The sequence below is a fragment of the Symphalangus syndactylus genome, chromosome 2 (assembly GCF_028878055.3).
Source record: "Symphalangus syndactylus isolate Jambi chromosome 2, NHGRI_mSymSyn1-v2.1_pri, whole genome shotgun sequence".
Classification (NCBI taxonomy): Eukaryota; Metazoa; Chordata; class Mammalia; order Primates; family Hylobatidae; genus Symphalangus; species Symphalangus syndactylus.
In genome coordinates, this window is record NC_072424.2 from 67,712,814 (window position 1) to 67,740,589 (window position 27,776).

The window sequence follows — 27,776 nt, forward strand, 5'->3', positions numbered from 1 at the left end:
ATGGGGGATTGGAACTTATTGGGTGGCATCCTAGAGGAAGTTCACTCCCACTCAACCATAGTGGGGAAAATCTGGCTGACCATCCTCTTCATCTTCCGAATGCTGGTACTTCGTGTGGCTGCTGAGGATGTCTGGGATGATGAACAGTCAGCATTTGCCTGCAACACCCGGCAGCCAGGTTGCAACAATATCTGTTATGATGATGCATTCCCTATCTCTTTGATCAGGTTCTGGGTTTTACAGATCATCTTTGTGTCTTCTCCTTCTTTGGTCTATATGGGCCATGCACTTTATAGGCTCAGGGCCTTTGAGAAAGAGAGGCAGAGGAAAAAGTCACACCTTAGAGCCCAGATGGAGAATCCAGAGCTTGACTTGGAGGAGCAGCAAAGAATAGATAGGGAACTGAGGAGGTTAGAGGAGCAGAAGAGGATCCATAAAGTCCCTCTGAAAGGATGTCTGCTGCGTACTTATGTCTTACACATCTTGACCAGATCTGTGCTGGAAGTAGGATTCATGATAGGCCAATATATTCTCTATGGGTTTCAAATGCACCCCCTTTACAAATGCACTCAACCTCCTTGCCCCAATGCGGTGGATTGCTTTGTATCCAGGCCCACTGAGAAGACAATTTTCATGCTTTTTATGCACAGCATTGCAGCCATTTCCTTGTTACTCAATATACTAGAAATATTTCATCTGGGCATCAGAAAAATTATGAGGACACTTTATAAGAAATCCAGCAGTGAGGGCATTGAGGATGAAACAGGCCCTCCATTCCATTTGAAGAAATATTCGGTGGCCCAGCAGTGTATGATTTGCTCTTCCTTGCCTGAAAGAATCTCTCCACTTCAAGCTAACAATCAACAGCAAGTCATTCGAGTTAATGTGCCAAAGTCTAAAACCATGTGGCAAACGCCACAGCCCAGGCAACTTGAAGTAGACCCTTCCAATGGGAAAAAGGACTGGTCTGAGAAGGATCAGCATAGCGGACAGCTCCATGTTCACAGCCCATGTCCCTGGGCTGGCAGTGCTGGAAATCAGCACCTGGGACAGCAATCAGACCATTCCTCATTTGGCCTGCAGAATACAATGTCTCAGTCCTGGCTAGGTACAACTACGGCTCCTAGAAACTGTCCATCCTATGCAATAGGAACCTGGGAGCAGTCCCAGGACCCAGAACCCTCAGGTGAGCCTCTCACAGATCTTCATAGTCACTGCAGAGACAGTGAAGGCAGCATGAGAGAGAGTGGGGTCTGGATAGACAGATCTCGCCCAGGCAGTCGCAAGGCCAGCTTTCTGTCCAGATTGTTGTCTGAAAAGCGACATCTGCACAGTGACTCAGGAAGCTCTGGTTCTCGGAATAGCTCCTGCTTGGATTTTCCTCACTGGGAAAACAGCCCCTCACCTCTGCCTTCAGTCACTGGGCACAGAACATCAATGGTAAGACAGACAGCCCTACCGATCATGGAACTATCACAAGAGCTGTTCCATTCTGGATGCTTTCTTTTTCCTTTCTTCCTTCCTGGGGTGTGTATGTATGTTTGTGTTGACAGAGAGGCAGATGGAGAGGGAGATTATTTATGGAGAGAGAAAATTATTCATTCGATACATTCAGTTAAATTCAATTCATAAAATAGACTTAGAAAAAACTTATTACATCAGTCGCTCTTATAAGTGCTAGGCATATAAATGGATAAAATACAGTCTCTGACATCAAAGAATTCAGGATGTAGAAGGAAAATTTAGGCAGGTAAAACGTAAATATATCAAGTGTAAGGCGTCATGTTAGTGGGAATGAGTGAGCAAAGGACGGAGTGGTCATATGGATGGGTCAGGAAAAGGTTCATAGTTGAAGTTACCTTGAACTGAATCTTGAAAGATGTGGCAAGTTTTTCCAAAACTGGAAGGACTGGGGCACATGAAAGAAGCTGTCCTGGTAGAGGGAGCAGTGCAGATAAAGCCTAAGAGGTGAGACACAGCAGTGCTGTCTGAGGAGCTGTGTGTGGCTGGAGCACAGGGTGGTAGGAGGGCGCAGAGGGAGGGAAGGCTGGAGAAGTGGGCATGGAGGCCCTGTAGGGAAGCCATAGAGAACTGACGGAGGATGTGGAGCAGAGGAGGGACTGGATCAGAGTTGCAGTTTAGAAAGTCCTTCTGTCACAGTGTGGAAAACGGTCCAGAGGAGGGATCATTTGTCACCTTGAGTTGCCCTCATCTCACTAAAAAAGGAAGGTGTACTTCATTCTTTTAATACTTTTGACATTTCAAAGTCATATACAAATATTTGGTGATATATTTTACAAAGACAAGAATCAATAATGTATTGATTTTAATTTTGTTCTCTGAAAAACCACTGTGGGATTAAACATTTCTTACCCATTATAGACATGAAATGGATATTTACTGTGGATTATTCTCAATTCTGGAACAAAGGATGACACTTGCTTACTCACTGCTCCCTAGTCAACTGTTTCCATTAAAAAGAAAATTCCCCCAAGGTTGGTGGGAGAGCTTCTGAGTTGAGCTCACCTGCTTGTTTCTTCCTTTGTTCCATTTTTTGTGTTGATAATGATTGAATCCCTCTACCCTAGTTTTACATCTCCTATGGGTTTAGATACTGATGTTACTGTACTACAGACATACCATGAGTGCAAATCAATCTACTTGGATTTTTACTAAAATACTTCTCTCAAACTGATATACATTTCTTGTCAGTGACCAGCCATTTATTTAGGAGACTGTTTAGGATCAATGTATGGGTGCTTAGAAACCTATGCCAAACTAGAGCAGGGTTCTTAACCCTTGCCATACATTACAGTCATCTGGGAGGCTTAAAAGCCATCATGCCCAGGACCCATCCAATTCTAATTAAACCAGAATCTCTGTGGGTGGGATGCATGCATCAACATTTTTCAAACTCCCATGGTGAGTGCAGTGTGCAGCCAGGGTTAAGAACCACTATTTTAGAATAACTTGGGGCCAGGCGTGGTGGCTCATGCCTGTAATCCCAGTACTTTGAGAGGTTGAGGCAGGTGAATCACTTGAGCTCAAGACTTCAAGACCAGCTGGGGCAACATGATGAAACCCTGTTTCTCAAAAAAATACAAAGATTAGCCAGGTGTGGTGACACATGCCTGTAGTCCCAGCTACTTGGGAGGATCACTTGAGCCTGGAAGGTTGAGGCTGCAGTGAGCCATGATCATGCCACTGCACTCCAGTTTTGGGCAACAGACTGAGACCCTGTCTCTAAAAAATAAAAATAAATAAATAAAATAGAATTATTTGGCCAGTGGCAGCTACTTCTTTTTTAAAAAATTTTCTTTCTTTTGGCCAAGTGCGGTGGCTCACACCTGTAATCTCAGCACTTTGGGAGGCTGAGGTGGGCGGATCACCTGAGGTCAGGAGTTTGAGACCTGCCTGACCAACATGGAGAAACCCTGTCTCTACTAAAAATACAAAATTAGCCAGGCGTGGTGGCGCATGCCTGTAATCCCAGCTACTGGGGAGACTGAGGCAGGAGAATCGCTTGAACCCAAGAGGCAGTGGTTGCGGCGAGCCAAGATTGCACCATTGCACTCCAGCCTGGGCAACAAGAAAATTCTTTTCTTTTCTTTTCTTTTCTTTTCTTTTCTTTTCTTTTCTTTTTTCTCTTTCCCTCCCTCCCCTTCCTTCCTTCCTTCCTTCCTTCCTTCCTTCCTTCCTTCCTTCCTTCCTTTCTTCCTTCCTTCTTTCCTTCCTTCCTTCCTGTTAAGTGCAGTAGTAAGAAGGGGGGAAAGAGTAGAACAAGGAGTTCAATCTGTAACTGACTGTGAACAATCAGTTGGGATAACTCACTACATTCAGACCATCCACTGCTTTTTATCTGCATTTGCAAAGTCAGCAATACAATTTTCATCATTTCCTTTTTCTTGTACCTTACATGCAAGAGAAGCCTCTTACTGGCAGACTGTTGAGGGAGATACGGCAGTTTTTAGGTGTGATAGATTTTCTTTTTTCTTTTCTTTTTTTTTTTTGAGATGGAGTTTTGCTCTGTCGCCCAGGCTGGAGTGCAGTGGCGTGATCTCGGCTCACTGCAAGCTCTGCCTCCCGGGTTCACTCCATTCTCCTGCCTAAGCCTCCCGAGTAGCTGGGACTACAGGCGCCCGCCACCATGCTCTGCTAATTTTTTTGTATTTTTAGTAGAGACGGGGTTTCACCGTGTTAGCCAGGATGGTCTCCATCTGCTGACCTCGTGATCCGCCCACCTCGGCCTCCCAAAGTGCTGAGATTACAGGCGTAAGCCACCGCACCCGGCTGAGATAGATTTTCTTAATCCTTCGGTTTATCTTTTGGGAGAGGCCAGCCAAGCTCGGAATCCTGGAGTGAAGATGATGAAACTGATGGCTCTCTCTTTTCTTTTCTGTATGGACTTTATTATATTCATAAATAGAAGTAGGAGTAAAAAATAATTTGCACTGAGAAAATGCATCACTAACCTTTTTTTTTTTTTTGAGACGGAGTCTCACTCTGTCGTCAGGCTGGAGTGCAGTGGCGTGATCTCAGCTCACTGCAACCTCTGCCTCCTGGGTTCAAGCAATTCTGCCTCAGCTTTCCAAGTAGCCGGGACTAGAGGCACGCACCACCATGTCCAGCTAATTTTTATATTTTTAGTAGAGACAGGGTCTCACCATATTGGCCAGGATGGTCTCCATCTCTTGACCTTGTGATCTGCCCGCCTTGGCCTCCCGAAGTGCTGGGATTACAGGTGTGAGCCACTGCACCTGGCCACTAACCTTTTATAAATACAAGAAATGAACATCTAATCAGGCCTGTTTTACTCTTTGAATGTTACAGCATTTTGGTTTTTTCCAATTCAACGTTTTCCCCTTTATTTTTCATACTTTAGGAACAATATAAACAAAAACCTCTACAATACATAACATCCAATCTTGTTGTCAAATTAGAGACATAATGGGATTTGACACCCTTATTTCCTGACTTAGTTACAAGGACAGGAGAGAAAAGGAAACAGCAGATAACAACAGAGGGAGCCAGGTGGGATGGCTCCACTCAAGGCTGCTGAGAGCCATGAAGTCACTGTGCAGAGGGTTATCAACTTTATTTTTTAGAGCAGTTCACAGTGAAGTTGAATGGAAAATACAGAGAGTGCTCATATACCCACTGTTCCCCTACATGTGTGAACCTCCCCAACTATTGACATCCTATTATCAGAGTGGTACGTTTGCTACAACTGATGAACCTGCACTGACACATCATTATCACCCAAAGCCCATATTTACATTAGGATTCACCCTGGGTGTGGTACATTCTATGGGTCTGGACAAATGTATAATGACATGGATTTACCAGTATAGTACCATACAGAGGAATTTCACTGTCTTAAAAACCTTCTGGGCCGGGCGCGGTGGCTCACGCTTGTAATCCCAGCACTTTGGGAGGCCGAAGCGGGCGGATCACGAGGTCAGGAGATCGAGACCATGGTGAAACCCCGTCTCTACTAAAAATACAAAAAATTAGCCGGGCGTGGTGGCGGGCGCCTGTAGTCCCAGCTACTCGGAGAGGCTGAGGCAGGAGAATGGCGTGAACCCGGGAGGCGGAGCTTGCAGTGAGCCGAGATTGCGCCACTGCACTCCAGCCTGGGTGACAGAGCGGGACTCCGTCTCAAAAAAATAAAATAAAATAAAAAAAAAAACCTTCTGTGCTTCCCCTATTCATCCCTTCCTCCCTCAAGCCCTGATAACCACTGATCTTTTACTGAATCTAATGCCTTGCCTTTTCCAGAATGTCATATAATTGGATCATACAATATGTAGTTTTTTCATATTGGCCTCTTATGCTTAGTAATATGCATTTAGATTTCCTCCATGTCTTTCCATGGCTTGATAGCTCATTTCTTTTTATCACTGAATAATATTCTTTTATCTGGATGTACCACAGTTTATTTATCCATTTACCTTCTGAAGGACATCTTGGTTGCTTCCAAATTTTGGCAATTATGAATATAGCTGCTATAAACATCCATGCGCAGGTTTTTATATAAATGTAATTTTCAATTAATGTGGGTAAATACCAAAGAGCGTAATTGCTGGATCATACGGTAAGAATAAGCTTTGTTTCATAAAAACTGCCAAACTGTCTTCCAAAGTTGCTGTACCATTTTTTTATTCCCATCAGCAATGAATGAGAGTTCCTGTTGTTTCATACTCTTGCTATTGTCATTGTTTTGGATTTTGGCCATTTAATAGGTGTGTAGTGGTATCTTGTTTCAAACTCCTGACCTCAAGTGAACCGCCCACCTTGGCCTCCCCAAGTGCTGGGATTACAGGCGTGAGCCACTGCGCCCAGCTAGTATGTTGTTTTAATTTGCAATTCCCTAATGACCTATGTTGTTGAACATATTTCCTATTCTTACTTGCCATCTATATCTTCCTTGGTAAGTTATCTTATTGTTGAGTTTTAAGTATTCTTTGTGTGTGTGTGTGTGTGTGTATATATATAATATATATATAAATATTATATATATATAATTTTTTTTTGAGATGAAGTCTCTCTTTGTTGCCCCAGGCTGGAGTGCAATGGCATGATCTTGGCTCGCTGCAACCTCCGCCTATGGGGTTCAAGCAATTCTCCTGCCTCAGCTTCCTGAGTAGCTGGGATTACAGGCACCCGCCACCATGCCGGGCTAATTTTTGTATTTTTAATAGAGTCGGGATTTCACTATGATGGCCAGGCTGGTCTCAAACTCCCGACCTCAGGCGATCCACCCGCGTCAAAGTGCTGGGATTACCAGTGTGAGCCACCGTGCCTGACTGGTGATATGTTTTTAATTTCACATTTTACTTATTCATTGCTGGTATATAGGAAAGTCATAGACTTTTGCGCATTAGCCTTATATCTTGAAATCCAGGATATGAATACTATAAATACTCCAGGAGTATTTTCTGTCAACTTTTTCAGATTTTTCTTTTCTTTCTTTTTTTCTTTGAGATGGAGTCTCGCTTTGTCACCCAGGCTAGAGTACAGTGGGGCAATCTTAGCTCACCGCAGCCTCCGCCTCCCAGATTCTAAGCAATTCTCCTGCTTCAGCCTCCCAAGTAGCTGGGATTACAGGCACGCACCACCAGCCCTGGCTAATTTTTGTATTTTTACGGGGTTTCACCATGTTGGCCAGGCTGGTCTCGAACTCCTGACTTCAGGTGATCCACCTGTCTTGGCCTCCCAAAGTGCTAGGATTACAGGAGTGAGTCACCACGCCAGGGCAGTTTTTTCAGATTTTTCTGTGTAGACAACCATGATTTCTGGGAACAAAGACAGTCATTTCTTCCTTCCCAATCCATATACTCTTTCTTTACTTTTTTGTCTTACCTCGTCTCATCTTGTCTTAGTGCATTATCTAGGACTTCAGTACAATTTTGAAAAGCAGTTGTAAGAGGGTATATCCTTCTCCTTGTTCCTGATTATAGAGAGAAAGATTCAAGTTTCTTACCAGTACATATAATATCAGCTATAGATTTTTTTGTAGAGGTTCTTTATCAAGTTGAGTAAGTTCCCCTTTTAGTTTTCTGAGAGTTTTTAATCACAATGGGTGTTGGATTTTGTCAAGTGCTTTTTCTGCATCTACTGATATGGGATGTGATTTTTCTTTGGTAGCAATTTGATGTGACAGATTACATTAATTGATTTTGATTTTTTTTTTTTTTTTTTTTTTGAGACAGAGTCTCACTTTGCAACCCTGGCTGGAGTGCAGAGGTGCAATCTTGGCTCACTGCAATCTCTACCTCCCAGGCTCAAGTGATTCTCATGCCTCAGCCTCCCAGGTAGCTGGGATTACAGGCATGTGCCACCATGCCCAGCTAATTTTTGTATTTTTAGTAGAGATGGGGTTTCACCACGCTGGCCAGACTGGTCTCGAATTCTTGGCCTCGAGTGATCCATCCGCCTCCGCCTCCCAAAGTGCTGGGATTACAGGCGTGAGCCACCACACCCAGCCTGATTTTTGAATGTTGAACCAGCATGGCATACCTGGGATAAATCCCACTTGGTCATGGTGTATAATTCTTTATTTTTATTATTTATTTATTTATTTATTTTTTGAGACAGAGTCTTGCCCTGTCACGCCCAGGCTGGAGTGCAGTGGCAGCGATCTCGGCTCACTGCAAGCTCCGCCTCCTGGGTTCACGCCGTTCTCCTGCCTCAGCCTCCCGAGTAGCTGGGACCACAGGTGCCCGCTACCGTGCCCAGCTAAATTTTTTGTATTTTTATTACAGACGGGGTTTCACCGTGTTAGCCAGGATGGTCTTGATCTCCTGATCTCGTGATCTGCCCGCCTCGGCCTCCCAAAGTGCCAGGATTACAGGCATGAGCCACCGTGCCCGGCCCTTTATTTTTATTTTTTGGAGACAAGGTCTCATTCTGTTACCCAGGCTGAAGTGCAATGGCATGATCTCAGGTCACTGCAGCGTCTGCCTCCTGGGCTCAAGTGGTCCTCCCACCTCCGTCTCCTGAGTGGCTGTGGCTACATGCACACACCATCACACCCAACTAAGTTTTGCATTTTTTGGTAGAGACACGGTTTCACCATGTTGCCCAGGCTGGTCTTGAACTCCTTGGCTCAATCGATCCACCTGCCTCAGCATCTCAAAGTGCTGGGATTACAGACGTGAGCCACCATACTTGGCCTATAATTCTTTTTATACATTGTTGGATTTAATTTGATAATTTTTTTGAGGATTTTTACATTTATGTTCATGAGAGATATTGGTCTGTAGTTTTCTTTTCTTGCCTGTCTTTGGTTTTGGTATTAGGGTAATGCTGGTCTTGTGGAATGAGTTAGGAAGTACTCTTTCCACTTCTATCTTTTGGAAGAGATGGTAGAGAATTGATACAATTTTTTTCATAAGTGTCTGTTAGATTCACCATTGAATGCATTTGGGCCTAGTGTTTTGGAAGGTTGATAATTACTGATTCAGTTTCTTTAATAGATATAAGCCTATTCATATGGTCTATATCTTCTTGTGTGAGTTTTGGCAGATTGTGTCTTTTCTAGGAATTGGTACATTCTAGGTTATCAGATCTGTGGGCATAGAGTTGTTCATAATATTCCTTTATTATTCTTTTAATGCTGGTGGGATCTGTACTGATGTTCTCTCTTTCGTTTGTGATACTAGTAACTTGCTTCTTCTCTCTTTTTTTCTTAGTTAACCTGTATATTAAGCTGTTTTGGGATTGCTATAAAGAAATACCTGAGACTGAGTAATTTATAAAGACAAGAGGTTTAATTGGCTCAGGGTTCTGCAGGCTTTATAGGAAGCATGGTGCTGGCATCTGCTCAGTTGCTAGGGAGGCCTCAGGAAGCTTATAATCATGGTGGAAGGGAAGGGGGAGCAGGCATGTCACATGGTGAAAGCAGGAGCAAGGGAGTGAGAGGGGAGGTGCCACACACTTTTAAACAACCAGATCTCATGGGAACCCAGAGTGAGAGCTCACTTATTACCGAGGGGATGGCCCAAGCCATTCATGAGGGATCTGCGCCCATGATCTAAACACCTCCTAGCATGCCCTACCTCCAATACTGGGGATTACAATTTGGGGAGGGACAAATATGCAAATGATATTAGCCTGGCTAGAGACTTCCACACTTTATTGTTGTTTTCGAAGAGGTAGATTTTGGTTTTGTTGATGTTCCCTATTAGTTTCCTATTTCAATTTCATTCATCTCTGCTCTAATTTTCATTATTGCTTTGTTTCTGCTTCCCTTGGATTTAATTTTTTTTTAGTTTCCTAAAAGTAGATAATTGATTTTAGATCTTTCTTCTTTTCTTTTTCTTTTTTTTTGAGACGGAGTTTCGCTTTGTTGCCCAGGCTGGAGTGCAGTGGCATGATCTCGGCTCGCTGCAACCTCTGCCTCCTGGGTTCAAGTGATTCTCCTGTCTCAGCCTCCCTAATAGCTAGGATTACAGGTTCTTGCCACCACGCCTAACTAATTTTTGTATTTTTAGTAGAGACGGCGTTTCACCGCGTTGGCCAGGCTGGTCTTGAGCTCCTGACCTCAGGTAATCCTCCCGTCTCTGCCTCCCAAAGTGCTAGGATTACAGGCATGAGCCACCATGCCCAGCTTAGATCTTTCTTCTTTTCTAATTATACATTCAATGCTATAAATTTCTCCCTAAGCACTGCTTTTGCTGTATCTCATAAATTTTGATAAGTTGTGTTATCATTTTTGTTTAGTTGAAAATGTTTTTTTCCAAGATTTCTTCCTTGACCTATGTGTTATTTATAAATGTATAGTTTAATCGCTAAGTATTTTAGAATTTTCCAGCTATCTTTCTTTTTTCTTTTTTTTTAAGAGACAGGGTCTCTAGCTTGTCACCTAGCTCACTGCAGCCTCAAACTTCTGGGCTCAAGTGATCCTCTTACCTCAGCCTCCTCAGTAGCTGGGACTATGGGTGTGCACCATCATGCTTGGCTTATTTTTAAATTTTTTTGTAGAGCTGAGATGTCACTTTGTAGCCCAGGCTGGTATTGAACTCCTGGCTTAAAGCAACCGTCCGGCCTTGGCCTCCCAAAGTGCTGGGATTACAGGTGTGAACCACTGCACCTGGCCCCAGCTGTTATTAATTTCTAGTTTAACTCCATTGTGATCTGAAAACAGACATTGTATGATTTCTATTTTTAAAAATTTAAGAGAGAAGACCACAATCTAGAATGTGGTCTATCGTGGTAAGTGTTTCATGTGAGCTTGAGAAGAATGTGTATTCTGTTGTTACTAGATGAAGTAGCCAATAGATGTCAATTTTTTTCTTTTTTAATTTTTTTTTTTTTTTTTTTTTGAGATGGAGTCTCACTCTGTCGCCCAGGCTGGAGTGCAGTGGCGTGATCTCAGCTCACTGCAAGCTCTGCCCCTCGGGTTCATGCCATTCTCCTGCCTCAGCCTTCTGAGTAGCTGGGACTACAGGCGCACTCTGCCACGCCCGGCTAATTTTTTTGTATTTTTAGTAGAGACGGGGTTTCACCGTGTTAGCCAGGATGGTCTTGGCTTCCTGACCCTGTGATCCGCCCGCCTCGGCCTCCCAAAGTGGTGGGATTACAGGCATGAGCCACCGAGCTCGGCCTTAATTTGTTAATAAATTATTCTACATTTTATAGAGATGGGGTCTTACTATGATGACCAAATTGGTCTTAAATTTTTAGCCTCAAGCAATCCTCCCATCAGCCTTAGATGTCAATTATATCCAGTTAATTGATGGTGCTGTTGAGTTCAACTATGTCCTTTTGGCTTTTCTGTCTGCTGGATCTGTCCATTTCTGAAAGAATGAAGCTAGGGTCTCCAACTATAATAGTGGATTCATTTATTTCTCCTTGCAGTTCTAGCAGTTTTTGCCTCACATATTCTGATCTTCTGTTGTTAGGTATATACACATTAAGGATTATTTTTTCTCAGAGTATTCACTCCTTTATCATTTGCATTGCCCCTCTTTATCCCTGATAACTTTCCTGAAGTCTTCTCTGTCTGGAATTAATATAGCTACTCCTGCCTTCTTTTGATTAGTGTGAGCATCATATATCTTTCTTCATTTCTTTACTTTTACTTTATATATACCTTTATATTTAAAGTTGGTTTCTTATAGATAACATATAATGCATCTTGTTTTTATTTTTATTTTTTTAGAGACAGGGTCTCACTCTGTTGCCCGGCTGGAGTGCAGTGGCATGATCATGGCTCACAGCAGTTTTGACCTCCTGGGCTCAAGTGATCCTCTCACCTCAGCCTCTTGAGTAGCTAGGACTACAGGTGCACATTGCCACGCTCAGCTAATTTTTTTTTTTTTTGAGACAGAGTCTCACTCTTGTTGCCCAGGCTGGAGTGCAATGGCGTGATCTTGGCTCACTGCAACCTGTGCCTCCTGGTTCAAGCGATTCTCCTGCCCCAGCCTCTCGTGTAGCTGGGATTACAGGTGCCACCACACCCAGCTAATTTTTGTATTTTTAGTAGAGACAGGGTTTCACCATGTTGGCCAGACTGGTCTCAAACTCCTGACCTCAGGTGATCTGCCCGCCTCTGCTCCCAAAGTGCTGGCATTACAGGCGTGAGCCACCGCTTCTGGCACAGCTAATTTTTAATTTTTTGTAGAGATGGGTTATCATTATGTTTCCCAGTCTAGTCTTGAACTCTTGGGCTCAAATGATCCTCCCTCCTTGGCCTTCCCAAAGTGCTGGGATTACATGTGTGAGCCATCATGCCCCATCTGTGTCTTGTTTTTTATCCACTCTGACAATCTCTGTATTTTGTGTATTTAGACAACTGGCAGAAAAAGTGATTATTGATATAATGGCATTAATATTTAGTATATTTATTACTATTTTCCATTTGTTGCCCTTGTTCTTTGCTCCTATTTTTGTCATGCACACCTTTTCTGCCTTTTGTGGTTGTAATTGAGCACTCTATATGATTTCATTTTCTCTCCTTTCCTTTTTTTTTTTTTTTTTTTTTGAGATGGAGTCTTGCTCTCTCACCCAGGCTGGAGTGCAGGTACAGTGGTGTAATCTTGTCACTACAACCTCCACCTCCTAGTTCAAGTGATTCTCCTGCCTCAGCCTCCCGAGTAACTGGGATTACAGTCAAGCACCACCACGCCTGGCTAATTTTTGTATTTTTAGTAGAGATGGGGTTTCACCATATTGGCCAGGCTGGTCTCGAACTCCTGACCTCAGGTGATCCAACTGCCTCGGCCTCCCAAAGTGCTGGGATTACAGGCATGAGCCACCATGCCTGGCACCATTTTCTCTCCTTTCTTTCTTTTATTGTTTTTTTTTTTGAGACAGAGTCTCTCTCTCTCTCTCCCCCAGGCTGGAGTGCAGTGGCACGATCTCAGCCCACTGCAACCTCCGCCTCCCGGGTTCATGCGATTCTTCTGACTCAGCCTCCTGAGTAGCTGGGATTACAGGCACACACCACCAAACCCGGCTAATTTTTGTATTTTTAGTAGAGACGGGGGTTTCACCATTTTAGTTAGGTTGGTCTCGAACTCATGACCTCGTGATCTGCCCACCTCAGCCTCCCAAAGTGTTGGGATTACAGGCGTGAGCCCCTGAGCCCGGCCTTTCTTAACGTATTAATTATACTTCCTTTAAAACTTTTTTTGGTGGTTGTCCTAGAGTTTGCAATATGCATTTACAACTAATCCAAGTTCACTTTCAGATAACACTATGCCACTTTATGGTAGTATAACCACCATTTAATAAAAAAATTCCTAATGCCTCCCTCCTGTCCTTATACTATTGCTGTCATTCATTTCATACATACATAAACATATAAACATATGTATGTGTGTCTGTACATTATTCTTAAGAATACGAAAGATACAAGTTCTTATTTTACCTTCTCTTATTTCCTATCTGATGTTTTCCCTTTCTTTATGTAGATCTGAGTTTCTGACCTATATCATTTTTTTTCTCTCTGAAGGACTCTTTTTTAACATTTCTTACAAGGCAGGGCTACTGGCCACACATTCCTACAATTCTTATTTGGCCAAGAAAGTCTTTACTTCTGCTTCACTTTTTTTTGTTTGTTTGTTTTCTGAGACAGAGTCTCGCTCTGTTGCCCAGGCTGGAATGCAGTGGTGTGATCTCGGCTCATTGCAACCTCCACCTCTTGGGTTCAAGCGATTCTCCTGCCTCAGCTTCCCAAGTAGTTGGGATCACAGGTGTGTGCCACCATACCTGGCTAATTTCTGTATTTTTAATAGAGATGAGGTTTCACCAAGTTGGCCAGGTTGGTTTTGAACTCTTGACTTCAAGCAATTCGCCTGCCTTGGCCTTGCAAAGTGCTGGAATTACAGGCCACTGCACCTGGCCTTCTCCTTCACTTTGAAGGATAATTCTCAGGGTAGAGAATTCTAGATTGGTGGTGTGGTGTTTTCCTCTCAATGCTTTAACTATTTCATTCTCCTGTCTTCTTGCTTGTATCGTTTATGAGAAGTTAAATATAATTCTTATCTTTGCTCCTCTGTAGGGAAAGTGGTTTTTTTTCTCTCTGTCTTCTTTCAAGATTTTTTTTTTCTCTTTGATTTTCTGAAGTTTGAATATGATAAGCCTAGAAGTAGTTTTTTTTTTGGCAAATATCCCATTTGGTGTTTTCTGGACTTCCTGGATGTGTGGTTTGGTGTCTGACATCAGATTCGGGAGCTTATTAGTGTTACAGCTTCAAATATTTCTTGTCTTCCTTTCTCTGTTTCTTCTCCTTCTGGTTTATATGTATGTTATACCTGTTGTAATTGTCCCACAGTTCTTGAGTATTCTGTTCTATTTGGTTTTTGTTTGTTTTAGTCTTTTTAAATCTTTGTTTTTTAGTCTTGGAAGTTTCTATTTTTATATCCTCAAGCTCAGAGATTCTTTCCTCAGCCATGTCCAGTCTACTAATGAGCCCATCAAAGGCATTCTTTATTTCTGTTACAGTGTTTTTGATCTCTAGCACTTTTTTGTGATTCTTTCTTAGGCTTTTCATCTCCTAACTTACATTATCTACCTGTTCTTATATATTGTCTACTTTTTCCATTAGAGCCCTTAGCATATTAATCATACTTTTAAATTCCTGGTGTGATAATTCCAACATTTGTGCCCTATCTGACTCTGATTCTGATGCTCTTTGGGTCTCTTCAAACTGTGTTTTTTGCCCTTTAGTAGGCTTTGTGCTTTTTTGTTGAAATGTGAATATTTTGTAGAGATGAAAAGAATGTGGGGCTGGGCGTGGTGGCTTACACCTGTAATGTCAGCACTTTGGAGGCCAAGGCAGTTGGATCCCTTGAGCTCAAGAGCTCGAGAGCAGCTTGGGCAACATAGCAAAACCCTGTCTCTCTTTCTTTTTTTTCCCTTGAGACAGGGTCTCACTCTGTCCCCCAGGCTGGAGTGCAGTGACATGGTCATGGCTTACTGCCACCTTGACCTCCCAGGCTCATGCAATTCTCCTACCTTAGCCTCCCAAGTAGTTGGGGCTGTGCCACTGCACTCCAGCTTGGGGGACAGAGTGAGACCCTGTCTCAAGAAAAAGAAAAGAGAAAAAAGACCCTGGTAAGTGGACTTTTAGTGGTGTGGTGGTAAGGTATGGGGGAGGGAAACATCCTATAGTCTTATGACTGGGTCTCAATCTTTTGCGCCCTAGACTTTCTAATTTTGAAGGCAGTGGCTTGTTCAGTAACCTCTCTTCTCTAACAAATCTAAGAATTGCTGATTTTTTACTTTGTTCAGATTTCTACTTGTTGCTAGGGTAGTAGAGTGGTTACTTCTAAGCTCGTTACATTTACAGACTGGAGCCCTCTTTCTTATTTCATTTTTTTCTTTCTTCTTTGTTCTTTATGTTTCTAGGAATTATAAATAATGCCTTTGGCCACAGAGCTTTCCTAATTATGGTCACCTTTTCCCAAGCTTTTTACAGAGATGACAGTCCACTTCATTCCCCAAATGATGGAAACACTTGGGAATTGAGGCAACAGCTCTCAACTCAACAGATCAGTGGCTGGCACATGGTGCTTCTTGTAAACAGACGGATCTTTCATTAGAAATTAGTGTAAGGGGCTAGATGCGGTGGCTCATGCCTGTAATCCCAGCACTTGGTCAGGTATTCAAGCCCAGCCTTGGCAACACAGTGAGGTCCTGTCTCTTAAAAAAAAAAAAAAAGGAAAAGAGAAAAAAAGAAATTAGTGTAACAAACAAAGGATAATAATCCTCTACTTTCAATAAATGAACTGTAAACCGTCTGTTACGCTGTATTAGGTTCAAGATGGCAGAATTTCTATTACTCAGCCAGATACGTTCTGATTACAGCAGGTGACATTTCAGAGTGAAATGACTCCTGATAGAACCGCAGTTGTTTGGCCGCTTATGCTGTTTCTTACAGAGAATTGTCCTGTGAAAGGAATCCATTGTGTTTTAGAAGGTCAGAAAGCTATCTGATAGAGCCATGATTTTCTTTCCTTTTCTTTCCTCCATCCCTTCCTCCCTCCCTCCTTCCCTCCCTTCCTCCCTCCCTCCCTTTTTCTTTCTTTTTCTTTTGTTCTTTCATTCTTTCTCCTTCTTCCTTCCTTCCTTCTTTCCTTCCTTCCTTCCTTCCTCCCTTCTTTTCTTTTTTTTTTTTTTATTTTGAGACGGAGTCTTGCTTTGTCTCCCAGGCTGGAGTGCGGTGGCACGATCTCGGCTCACTGCAAGCTCCGCCTCCTGGATTCACACCATTCTCCTGCCTCAGCCTCCCGAGTAGCTGGGACTACAGGCACCCGCCACTACGCCCGGCTAATTTTTTGTATTTTTAGTAGAGACGGGGTTTCACTGCGTTAGCCAGGATGGTCTCGATTTCCTGACCTCATGATCCGCCTGCCTTGGCCTCCCAAAGTGCTGGGATTACAGGCGTGAGCCACCGCGCCCAGCCTCCTTCCTCCCTTCTTTTCTTCTTTCTTTCCTTCCTTCCCTTCCTTCTTTCTTTCTTTTTTGTAAAGCTCCCAGGTGATTTTTTTTTTTTTTTTTTTTTTTTTGAGGCAGAGTCTTCACTCTGTCACCCAGGCTGGAGTGCAGTGGCGCGATCTCGGCTCACTGCAAGCTCCGCCTCCCAGGTTCACGCCATTCTCCTGCCTCAGCCTCCAGAGTAGCTGGGACTGCAGGCGCCCGCCACCGCGCCCTGCTAATTTTTTTTTTTTTTTTTTAGTAGAGACGGGGTTTCACCGTGTTAGCTAGAATGGGCTCGATCTCGATCTCCTGAGCTCGTGATCTGCCCACCTCGGCCTCCCAAAGTGCTGGGATTACAGGCGTGAGCCACCACTCCTGGCCTCTCCCAGGTGATTCTAATTTGCAGCCAGAGTTCAGAACTGTGGCTGTAGAGGAAGGAGATTTTGGCATTAGGAAGAAAGTTGCCCTGTGAACTCTTCCAATCTTTTGGGATGTTAGGGAGATGAAGAATGTAGTGAGAAGACTTGCTCCTAGAAACAGAGAGAAACACTTTCCCCTTCCCAATACCATATAATCTGTAGTACCTAGCCTACAGTTTTAAAAAAGGAACTTGTTTCCTTAATATGTACTTTGTGCAAATAAGTGTTTAAATTGTAAAAATTCAGGCAACACAGAAATATATAGGCCAGAAAGAGAAATTTTCTGTTTTATTTTTGTCTTCTTACCACCCCCAGATCTGTTCTTTCTTTCTTAATTAATTAATTTTTTGTTTTTGTTTTTTTTTGAGACAGGGTCTTGCTCTGTCGCCCAGGCTCCAGGGCAGTGGCATGATCATGGCTCACTGTAGCTTTGAACTTCTGGGCTCAAGTAATCCACCCACCTCGACCTCCCAAAGTGCTGGTATTACAGGTGTGAGCCTGGCCTGTGAAGTGTTTTTTGAATGCTTACTAGGTACCAGGCACTGGATGCTGGGTCCTGGGATATAACAGCTCACAGGACAACACTGTCCCTTTTCTCACAGTAGAGAAAAATAAACAAATATTTAAAGCAACTTCACATAGTTTTAGGTGCTAGGAGAAAACAACACAGTGATGTGGACAAAGGGACACTGGGAAGTAGATGGTATTACTTTAGATGAGGTTATCAGAGGTGGGCTCTTGAAAAGGTGCTAGGCTGGGTGTGGTGGCTCACGCTTGTAATCCCAGCACTTTGGGAGGCCAAGGCGGGCGGATCACGAGGTCAGGAGATCGAGACCACGGTGAAACCCCATCTGTACTAAAAATATAAAAAATTAGCCGGGCGTGGTGGCGGGCGCCTGTAATCCCAGCTACTCGGAGAGGCTGAGGCAGGAGAATGGCATGAACCCGGGAGATGGAGCTCGCAGTGAGCTGAGATTGCGCCACTGCACTCCAGCACTCCAGCCTGGGTGACACAGCGAGACTCCGTCTCAAAAAAAAAAAGAAAAGGTGCTGAAGTCCTGGGTGGATGGGGCCTCTCAGGCAGAGGGACCGGTAAGTGCAAAGGTCCTCGGCTCTCTGGAGCTACAGAAGGAGAGCACTCTTGTGGCAGTGACCAGGAAGGGGAGGGATAGGGATGAGGTTGGAATGGGCAGGGGTCTGATGTGTAGGCCTTTGAGACCGTGAATAGAAATTTGAGTTGGATAGTACAGGGAAGGCATGGGCTGATACATATGTTATAAAAAACAGTCACTCTTTTCGGAGAATCAATTGTAGGGGTAAGGGTAGAATTAGGGAGATCAGGTAGGAGACTGTGCAGTGGTTCAGTGAGCTATGAGGGTGGCTCAGACCAGGGGTACCACTCTTACTGATTTGGAAGAACAACAGTTTTTAAAAGAATTATTGCTTTTCAAATTAAAGTAATACATGTTAATTTAAATAAATTCAAACAATATAAAATAACATAGAGTAAAATGTGAACCTGACCATGGGAAAGTTCATCTCCTCTTGTTCTCATCTGGACTTAACCCCTACTTTTTTTCCCCAAGGCAACCTCTGTCCTCTGTGAACACCACAGCGTGTGTCACTGGTACTTTCCTCAGTGCCTTCATAATCAATCCTTGAAGACAAATATATGTCCACGAATATTTATTGTTTGTTATTTTATTTTATTTTATTTATTCATTTAGAGACAGAGTCTTGCTCTGTCACCCAGGCTGGAGTGCAGTGGCCCAATCTCGGCTCACTGCAACCTCTGCCTCCCGGTTTCAAGCAATTCTCCTGCCTCAGCCTCCCGAGTAGCTGGGATTACAGGCACCTGCCACCATGCCTGGCTAATTTTTGTATTTTTAGTAGAGACGAGCTTTCACCATGTTGTCCAGACTAGTATCGAACTCCTGGCCTCAAGTGATTTGGCTTCCCAAAGTGCTGGGATTACAGGTGTGAGCCACTGCGCCCGGCCTGTTTTTTATTTTTATTAAAAAATATTTTTAAGTGATACGTAATATTTTACATATCAATGAGGTACATGTGATATTTTGCTGCATCATAGAATGTATAATGATCATTTCAGGGTATTGGAGTATCCATCACCTTGAATAGTTATCATTTCTATGTGTTGGAAACATTTCAAGTTCTCTCTTTTAGCTACTTGGAATTATATAATACATTGTATAGTCACCCTGCTCTGCTATCAGACATTAGAACTTTCTATCTAACTGTATGTGTGTACCTGTTGACCAACCTGTCTTCGCCCCCCTCCCACCCACATACCCTTTCCTGCCTCTGGTATCTATCATTCCACTCTCTACCTCAATGACATCAACGTTTATAGCTCTTACATGAAAGAGAATGTGATATTTACCTTTCTGTGCCTGCCTTATTTCACTTAACATAATGACCTCCAGTTCCACCATGTTTCTGCAAATGATATGATTTTATTCTTTTTTATGGTCAGATAGTATTCCATTGTGTACATATATCACATTTTCTTTATTCATTTGTCTGTTGATGGACACTTGGGTTGATTTCATATTGTGAATAGTGCTGCGATAAACATGGGAGTGCAGGTATCCTTTTGATTTCCTTTGGATAACTATCCAGTAGTGGGGCTGCTGGATCATATGGTAGTTCTGCTTTAAGGTTTTTGAGAAACCTCCATACTGTTTTCCATAGCAGCCATACTAATTTACAATCCTGCCAACGTGTATAAAAGTTCCCCTTTTTCCACATCCTCACCAGCATCTATTTGTTTGTTTTCTGTTTTTTTAATAATAGCCATTCTAATTGGGGTAAGATGATATCTCATCGTGGTTTTGATTTGCATTTCACTGATGATTAGTGATGGGTTTTTGTTTTGTTTTGTTTTTGCTTTTACAGAAAGTCTTGCTTTGTCATCCAGAGTGCGATGGTGTGATCATACCTCACTATAACCTTGAATTCCTGGGCTCAAGCAACCTTTCCATCTCAGCCTTCTGAGTAGCTGGGATTACAGGGTTGTGCCACAATGCCTGACTAATTTTAATTTATTGTGGAGATGGAGTCTTGCTATGTTGACCAGATTGGTCTTGAACTGGTCTCAGGTGATCCTCTTGCCTCAGCCCCCTGAAGTACTAGGATTACAGCAGTGTGCATGGCCCACTGCTCTGATGTTTATTATGTCTTTCCTTCTACTAATTTTGGGTTTCGTTTGTTCTTGCTTTTCCAGTTCCTTGAAGTGCATCATTAGGTTATTTAAAACCTTTCTACTTTTTAATGTAAGTGTTTATTGCTATAAACTTCCCTCTTAGCACTGCTTTTGTTGAATCCCAAAGGTTTTGGTATGCTGTGTTTCAATTTTCATTTGTTTCAAAAACTTTTTAATTTTCTCATTAATTTCTTCCTTGACCCTTTGCTCATTCAGGAGCATTTTGTTTAATTTCCATGTATTTATATAGTTTCCAAAGTTCCTCTTGTTATTATTAAATAATTTCTATTTTATTCCATTGTGGTCTGAGAAGATACTAGATATTTGAAAAATTTGTTGAGACTTATTTTGTGTTCTAAAATATGGTTTATCCTGGAAAATATTCCATGTGCCGATAAGAAAAATGTGTATTCTGTAGCTGGTGGATGAAATGTCTGTTATATAAATGTCTGTGAGGTCCATTTGGTCTAATGTTAAGCTTAAATCCAATGTTTCTTCATTAATTTTCTGTCTAGATTATTTGTCTAATACGGAGAGTGAGGTGTTGAATTCTCCAACTAATACTGTATTGGAGTCTATTTCCCTTTCTTTTAAAATCTAATAATATTTGATTTATGTATCTGGGTGCTCCTGTGTTGGATGCATATATATTTAGAATTGTTATATGCTCTTGCAGTTGATCCCTTTATCATTATATAATGACCTTCTTTGTCTCTTTTTACTGTTTTCACTTAAAGTATATTTTATCAGCCATAAACATAGCTACTCCCGCTTACTTTTGGTTTCCATTTACATGGAATATCTTTTTCCATCCCTCTACTTTCAGTCTATGTGTATCATCTCAACTGTGACATGAGTTTCCTTTAGGCAGCATATAGTTGGGTCATGTTTTTAAAATACATTCAGCCACTCTGTATCTTTTAAGTAGAAAGTTTAATCTGTTACACTCAGGGTTATTATTGATATGTGAGGGCTTATTCTTGTCATTTTATTAATTAAGTTCTGGTTGTGTTGTATGTCCTTTGTTCCTTTCTTATTGTTTATCATTGTGGTTTGGTGGTATTCTGTAGTGGTAACATTTGAGTCTTTTCTCTTCCTTGTTTGTGTGCTTGCTTGACCAGTGGTATTTACATTTTCATGATTTTCATATTATTCTTTCACTTTTTGGTATGGGACTATCTTAAGCAGTTCTATAGGGAAAGTCTAGTGGTGATGAATTCCCTCAGCTTTTGCTTGTCCAGGAAAGACTTTATTCCTCCTTCATTTATGAAGAATATCTTTGCCGGGTATGGTATCACTGGTTGATATTTTTTGTTTTGTTTTGTTTTTGTTTTTTTTTGAGACAAGGTCTGACTCTCTCACCCAGGCTGGAGTGCAGTGGTGCCATCTGGGCTCACTGCAACCTTTGCCTTGCTGGGCTCAAGCCATCCTCCCATCTCAGCCTCCTGAGTAGCAGGGACTACAGGCATGTGCTACCAGGCCAGGCTAATTTTTGCATTTTTTTGTAGAGATGGGGTCTCCCCATGTTGCCCAGGCTGGTCTCAAACTTGTGAACTCAAGTAGTCCACCCACCTTGGCCTCCCAAAGTGCTTGGATTACAGGTGCAAGCCACCACATTTGGCCTGCTGGCAGTTTTTTTCTTTCAGCACTTTGATTATATCATCCTGTTTTCTCCTTGCTCGTAAGGTTTCTGCTGAGAAATCTGCCATTAGTCTGATGGGGGTTCCTTTATAAGTGCTAGACACTTTTCTCTTGCTGTTTTTAGAATTCTCTTTGTCTTTGACTTTTGGCAGTTTGTCTTTGACTATAGTCATATAGTGTGCCATGGAGAACACCTTCTTGAATTGTATCTATTCGGGGATCTCTGGGCTTCCTGAATCTGGATGTCTAAATCTCTTGCTAGATTTGGGAAGTTTTCATGTATGATTTTGTTAAATAGGTTTTCTAATGTTTTCATTACCCCTTCACATTCTGGGGACATTGAAAATTGGAATATTTGGTCACTTTATTGGTGTCCTATATATCACATGGACTTTGCTCATTTTTTAAAAGTATTTTTTCTTTATTTTTGTCTGACTGGGTTATTTCAAAAGACCTGCCTTCAAATTCTAAGTTTCTTTCTTCTGCTTGATCTAGTCTGTTGTTGAAGCTTTTGAATGTATTCTGTATTTCATTCAATGAGTTCTTCAGTTCAAGAATTTTTGGTTGTTTTTTTATGATGTCTATATCTTTAGTAAACTTCTCATTTGTATCTTGCATTCTTTTTCTGGTTTCTTTGTATTGTTTTTCAGTATTCTCTTATATTTCACTGAACTTCTTATTGTCAATATTTTGAATTCTTTTTCTGAGATTTCATAAATTTCTTTTTGATTGAGATTTGTTACTGGAGAATTATTGTGTTCCTTTGGAGGTGTCATATTTGTTTGCTTTTTCATGTTTCTTGTGTCCTTACATGGGTATCTGTGCATCTGTTGTAAAAGTTGCTTTTTCTAGTCTTTGAATTTGCTTTTATAGGGGAGACTTTTTCCTGAAGAAGTATCTGTGGTTGTTTGGGTAGGGCACTTTGATTCTTGGTGCATGCGCTGGAGTAGTCTCTGTATGATTTCTTCGGCTGTAAACAGTGTCAGTGTTGCCTGTGATTTTCTTGGTGGCTCATGGTGTGATTATTAGTGGAGGCTATGTTGAAGTTTGGCTGAGGGCTAGGCCAGTAGATGGGCCAGTCTTTAGGCCCCAGTGGTGACAGCAGTGGGCTGAGCGTGCCTGTTCTTGCACCCCAGCGTTGTTTATGCTGGCACAGGTATTAGTGTGGCCAGTCAGGCCAATTCTTGGGCCTCCAGGTGGCTTGCTTGGGTGGCAGGAATAGCAGCAATGGGCTAGGTGGGTGGGCAGGTTCTTGAGCCCCTTAGCAGCAGGCCTGGTGTGGATGATGACAATTGCAGTGGTGGGATAACTCTTAGGGATCCAAGTGGTCTGCACTGGTGTTGGTGGCGCCTGCAATGGTCTGGGAAGGCCAGTCCCTAGGCCTATAGGTGGTATATGTGGGTGGGTGCCAGCTGTAGTGGTAGTGGGAGATTGGGTGGGCCTGACCAGAGACTATGGGAGGAATGCTTAGGTGTCAGTGGTGGTGGACTGGGCTGGGCAACTTCCACACCCTGAGATGGAATACTCAGGTACTGGGCTGAGGGTTAGAGCTGGGCTGGGTAGACCTGCCCTCAGGCCCCCTGGTGATGTGTGCAGGTGCTGGCTATGATAGACAGGAGTGGGGTGATCCCCAGGCTGCCAGTGGAATGCTCAGGTAGGGACAGCAGCAACTGCACTGTGGCCCTGCTACTGGGGAGGCCAGGGTTGCTTTCAGTGAGAGCAGCTGGGGCACCGCAGCAGTTCACAGCGCTGCCATTGCAGGCAGTGGAATTTGTCCTCAGGGCATGTGAAAATGCCTGGCTCCCTCTCTGCTGGGGGTGCATTTGGGTGGTTGTTATCAGTGGCTCCTGCCTAGCCCCAGTGTGGAGGGGGCTGGGCTCTTAAAATTGTTTCATGCTGCTGCTGCTTAGGGCTTGGGTGTGTATGGGACACAGCATGAGCTCCCTCTCTGGAGCAGTGCTGCCGTTCGGTTTCCAGGCAGCTCCCTACCTTAGTCTCAGGGCCCTTGAGGTTGAAGGTTGAGGGGCTCTCCTACAGCTAAGAGTCTGTGGTGGAAACATAGATTGCTGGGGGTCTCTCACTTACCCTTTCCCCACTTTAAGGGGCCTCTCCAGGCTCCCAGCCAATCCTGGATGAGCAGGCTGTCTTGCTTCCCTCTCCTTCCTTGCTTTTGATGTTTCCCATTCCTCTGTTGAATTCCAATGCTATCTCTTAGATGATCTGTTTAAAGTGTGATTATCTACTTGCTATTTTGGTTCCTTTTTATGGAAGAGGCGAGTACCATATGCATGTAGTCAGCCTTCTTGAAGCCCCCCAGCCTATTGTTTGTTTTTTAAAATATAAACGTGACCATGCTCTGGAAACGTCTCTGCAGTTTGCTCTTGCTCATTTAATGATCTATCTCAAGCATCTTCGTCAGTCCCTATAGAGTTGCCTTGGTGTTTATCTCAGCTCATACTTTTCCATGGTATGATGAACCATAGATATCTGATGGCCATTTAGGCTGTTTCTTTTTTCCTACTACAATGTTGCATTTAATGTTTCCTGCATATATCTTTGATAGGTACCTAGAAATGGAGTTGTTGGTTTCCATGGACATGCACATTTTTTTTGTGCGTGCGTTTTGTGTGTGTATGTATTTTTGAGACAGAGTCTTACTCTCTCACCCAGGCTGGAGTGCAGTGGCATGATCTTGGCTCACTGCAACCTCTGCCTCCTGGGTTGAAGCGATTCTTCTGCCTCAGCCTCCTGAGTAGATGTGATTACGGGCGTGCACCACCATACCCGGCTGATTTTTGTATTTTTAGTAGAGGTGAGGTTTCTCCATGTTGGCCAGGCTGGTCTCAAACTCCTGACCTCAAGTGATCCCCCCACCTTGGCCTCCCAAAGTGCTTGGATTACAGGTATGAGCCATTGCGCTCAGCTCATTTTGTTTTTTTTTTTTTTTAGAGGCATGGTCTTGCTCTGTCACCCAAGCTGGAGTGCAGTGGTGCAATCATAGTTCACTGTAGTCTCGACTTCCTGGGCTCAAGCTGTCCTCTCACTTTGGTCTCCCAAAGCACTGGGAATACAGGCACTGGGAATACAGACCTGGCTACATTTCGTTTTGATAGATGCTGCCAATTTTTGCTCAGGAAGGGCTGTTCCAACTAACCTCTCATCAGCACAGCACCCATTTTCTCATACTCTTGCCAACAGCAGACATTCTCTTACTCCCTTCCCCATCTGATGAACTGAAAATATTTCTCTTTGTTTTAATTTACATGTCTGTGATTACTACTAAGGTCGTTCATATATTTATTGGCTATCTGTATTTCTACCATGAATTGTCATTGTTTATTTTTCTGTTGGGATATTTGTTGTTCTTCTGATTTCTAGGAGCTCTTGTATGGTATTATTTTAACCTCTTGTCTATATAGACATTGAAAGATCTTTTTTCTCAGTCTGCTTGTCTTTTTTTCCCTGTTTATGATGTCTTTAAACTTGTAATTTTATATTTAGTATGAAAAATCTCTTTGCCTTCTAGGTTCTTTGCCTCATTTGGGAAGGTATTTTTCAACTCAACATTATTATTTATTTTACTTTAACTTTTTTAGAGATAGGGTCTCACTCTGTCCCCCAGGCTGGAGTGCAGTGGCCTCATTCACTGCAGCCTTGAACTCCAGGGCTCAAACGATCCTCCTGCCTCGGCCTTCCAAATTTCTGAGATTACAGGCATGAGCCACTGTGCCCAGCCCAACTCAACATTATTAACAAGAATTATGAGGTGGATATTTGGAGGGTGGATTGTTATAATTTATTGAAACTTTTGGCTGAGAAGTTTTACACAAGTTAACAATTACCAAAGAATGTGAAGAAGATGAGGAAGGACACTGCTTTATTGAGGGCTGGATCATGGTCTGGACACGCTGTAGACTTCCTCTCTGTAACCATGTGCTAATTTCCATTTTACAGATAAGGAAATAGGTGACTTGTGGTCAGGCACGGTGGCTCACGCATGTAATCCCTGCATTTTGGGAGGCCGAAGTGGGTGGATCACGATGTCAACAGATCAAGACCATCCTGGCCAACATGGTGAAACCCTGTCTCTACTAAAAATACAAAACTTAGCTGGGTGTGGTGGTGCACACCTGTAGTCCCAGCTACTCAGGAGGTTGAGGCAGGAGAATCGCTTGAACCCGGGAGGCAGAGGTTGCAGTGAGCCAAGATCACGCCACTATACTCCAGCCTAGCGACCGAGCGAGACTCTGTCTCAAAAAAAAAAAAAAAGTTGACTTGTCCTAAGTCACACAATTAGGTTGTGTGAAACACAGTCCTTGGGACAAAGCGGGGGATAAATTAATATTTATTGGATGAGCAAGTGAGCTGGCATTGGACCCTCAGCCTGTCTGACTCAACCCAAGCTCCTGTTCCTACACCCATGGCTGCCCTTGCTCTCCTGGCACATGGCCTCCTGGGTTTAGCATATTTTTAGCATCAGAGATAGATTGTTATAAAATAGACAATTCTGTATTTGAATTAGTTTTCCCTTTCCATATTATGTAAAGTCAAAAAAATCTGGCTGATTTTAAGGGGACTAAGATGGAGCTTAGGAACAAATTGACTTTTTAGTTTTAGGCCTGAATTTTTTCACAAAACAACATAAACCACAACAGGCGGAGGAGGCAGCAGGAAGGATCCAGAGTTTTCACTGTAATGCTATTGGGCGCCACCTCTTACACGGACGTTCACCTGTGGGGAAACACAGGGACAGCTGCTGTCTGCAGCAGCTCTTTGATCCCCAGGATTTTTGACATATATAGAATCCCAGGTGGGTGGGTAGAGCTGACTCTTACAAGTCGTTTGAGTCTGTTTTGTTTTTTGGTTTCCTATCTCTTTCAGAACATGCTTCTAGAACTTTCATCTATTATGAAAAAATAATGCATCAGGAGCAGCTGGTACCTGCAGGAGGAGAGTTGTGCCTTTGTCAGCTCAAACTGCAGGAAGCACTTTGGGACCCACACCCTCTGCAGACACCCACCAGGTGAAGGGCCCTGTTCAGGGTGCTCCCAGCCTGGGCTCACTTCCACAGGAGACCCTTCCCTTATGGGGGCTGGGGACAGATTCTCACCTTGCCTGGGCACACTGAGGGAGGTCTGATGCTCGGGCAGGGAGGAGCTGTACACCATCAGAGGAGATCTAGGGACAAGAGCGGCTCTGCCTCGAGGAGGAGGATTGGTTTATGTCACCTCTTCCCCAGTCCCAGCACAGGCTGGTGGGATATTTTGCAAGAGAGTACCCCAGCTCTGCAGTGGCAGCAACAGTAGCAGTTGGCCCCTTAAACATGGGTCCAGAGCAGGACTGGAGCTTTGCGCTCAGCCTGAGGTCAGCTGTGCTTCCTGTCTATAAAGGAGAGGTTGACAAGAAACTTTTCAGGCTTTTCCTCTCTCCAGTTGATTTCTTGAGGATGAACCAGTTGGATTTTTAATTCATCAATGGCATGGAAATAAAATATTGATTAAAACTCTGGCAAACACTCGCATGCTTTTTTTGTATCCTTCTGGGATGATTCATGAGTAGTGGTGATGCCATGATTGTGCCCCCCCAGGAGCTTCCTGGGAGTGGTAGAAGCCAGCACCTCTTCCTCACCCTGCCCGCCCTCTGAGTGGTCCTGAGCCATCCGGGAGAGTGCCCTGTGATGTGCACTGACTAGCCAACCCATGAGTCTGCTCCGCTGGTTGCTGCTTGGCTGATCTTGGCTCACTGCAACCTCTGCCTCCTGGGTTCAAGCCATTCTCCTGCCTCAGCCTCCCAAGTAGCTGGGATTACAGGTGCCCACCACCAGGCCTGGCTAATTTTTGTGTTTTTGTATTTTTAGCCTTGTGTTAGCGAGGCTAGTCTTGAACTCCTGACCTCAGGTGATCCACCCATCTCGGCCTCCCAAAGTGCTGGGATTACAGGTGTGAGCCACTGCGCCCAACCCTGAGTTTTTAGAGCCGTAAAGGTGGACTCAATTCCCATGGAAAGAGCCTCTTAGCTCCCCCGTCCTCCACCCTACGGCCAGAGTAGCCCCCAACCCTGGCCAC

General features: G+C 43.4%; 1 protein-coding gene across 1 annotated transcript; it reads left to right on the top strand.

Moving 5' to 3' along the window:
- Positions 1-27,003, top strand: GJA10 (gap junction protein alpha 10). Its single transcript, XM_055243409.1, has 2 exons — positions 1-1,440; positions 26,593-27,003. Exons 1-2 carry the CDS (start codon positions 1-3, stop codon positions 26,629-26,631), a joined length of 1,479 nt encoding a protein of 492 aa, XP_055099384.1. The 3' UTR covers positions 26,632-27,003.
- Positions 27,004-27,776: the final 773 nt, after the last annotated feature.

Coding starts and splice junctions, on each gene's coding strand:
- GJA10 (XM_055243409.1), top strand. CDS start 1: ATGGGGGATTGGAACTTATTGGGTGGCATCCTAGAGGAAGTTCACTCC. Junction 1,441..26,592: donor CTGGGCACAGAACATCAATG/GTAAGACAGACA, acceptor TATCTCTTTCAG/AACATGCTTCTAGAACTTTC.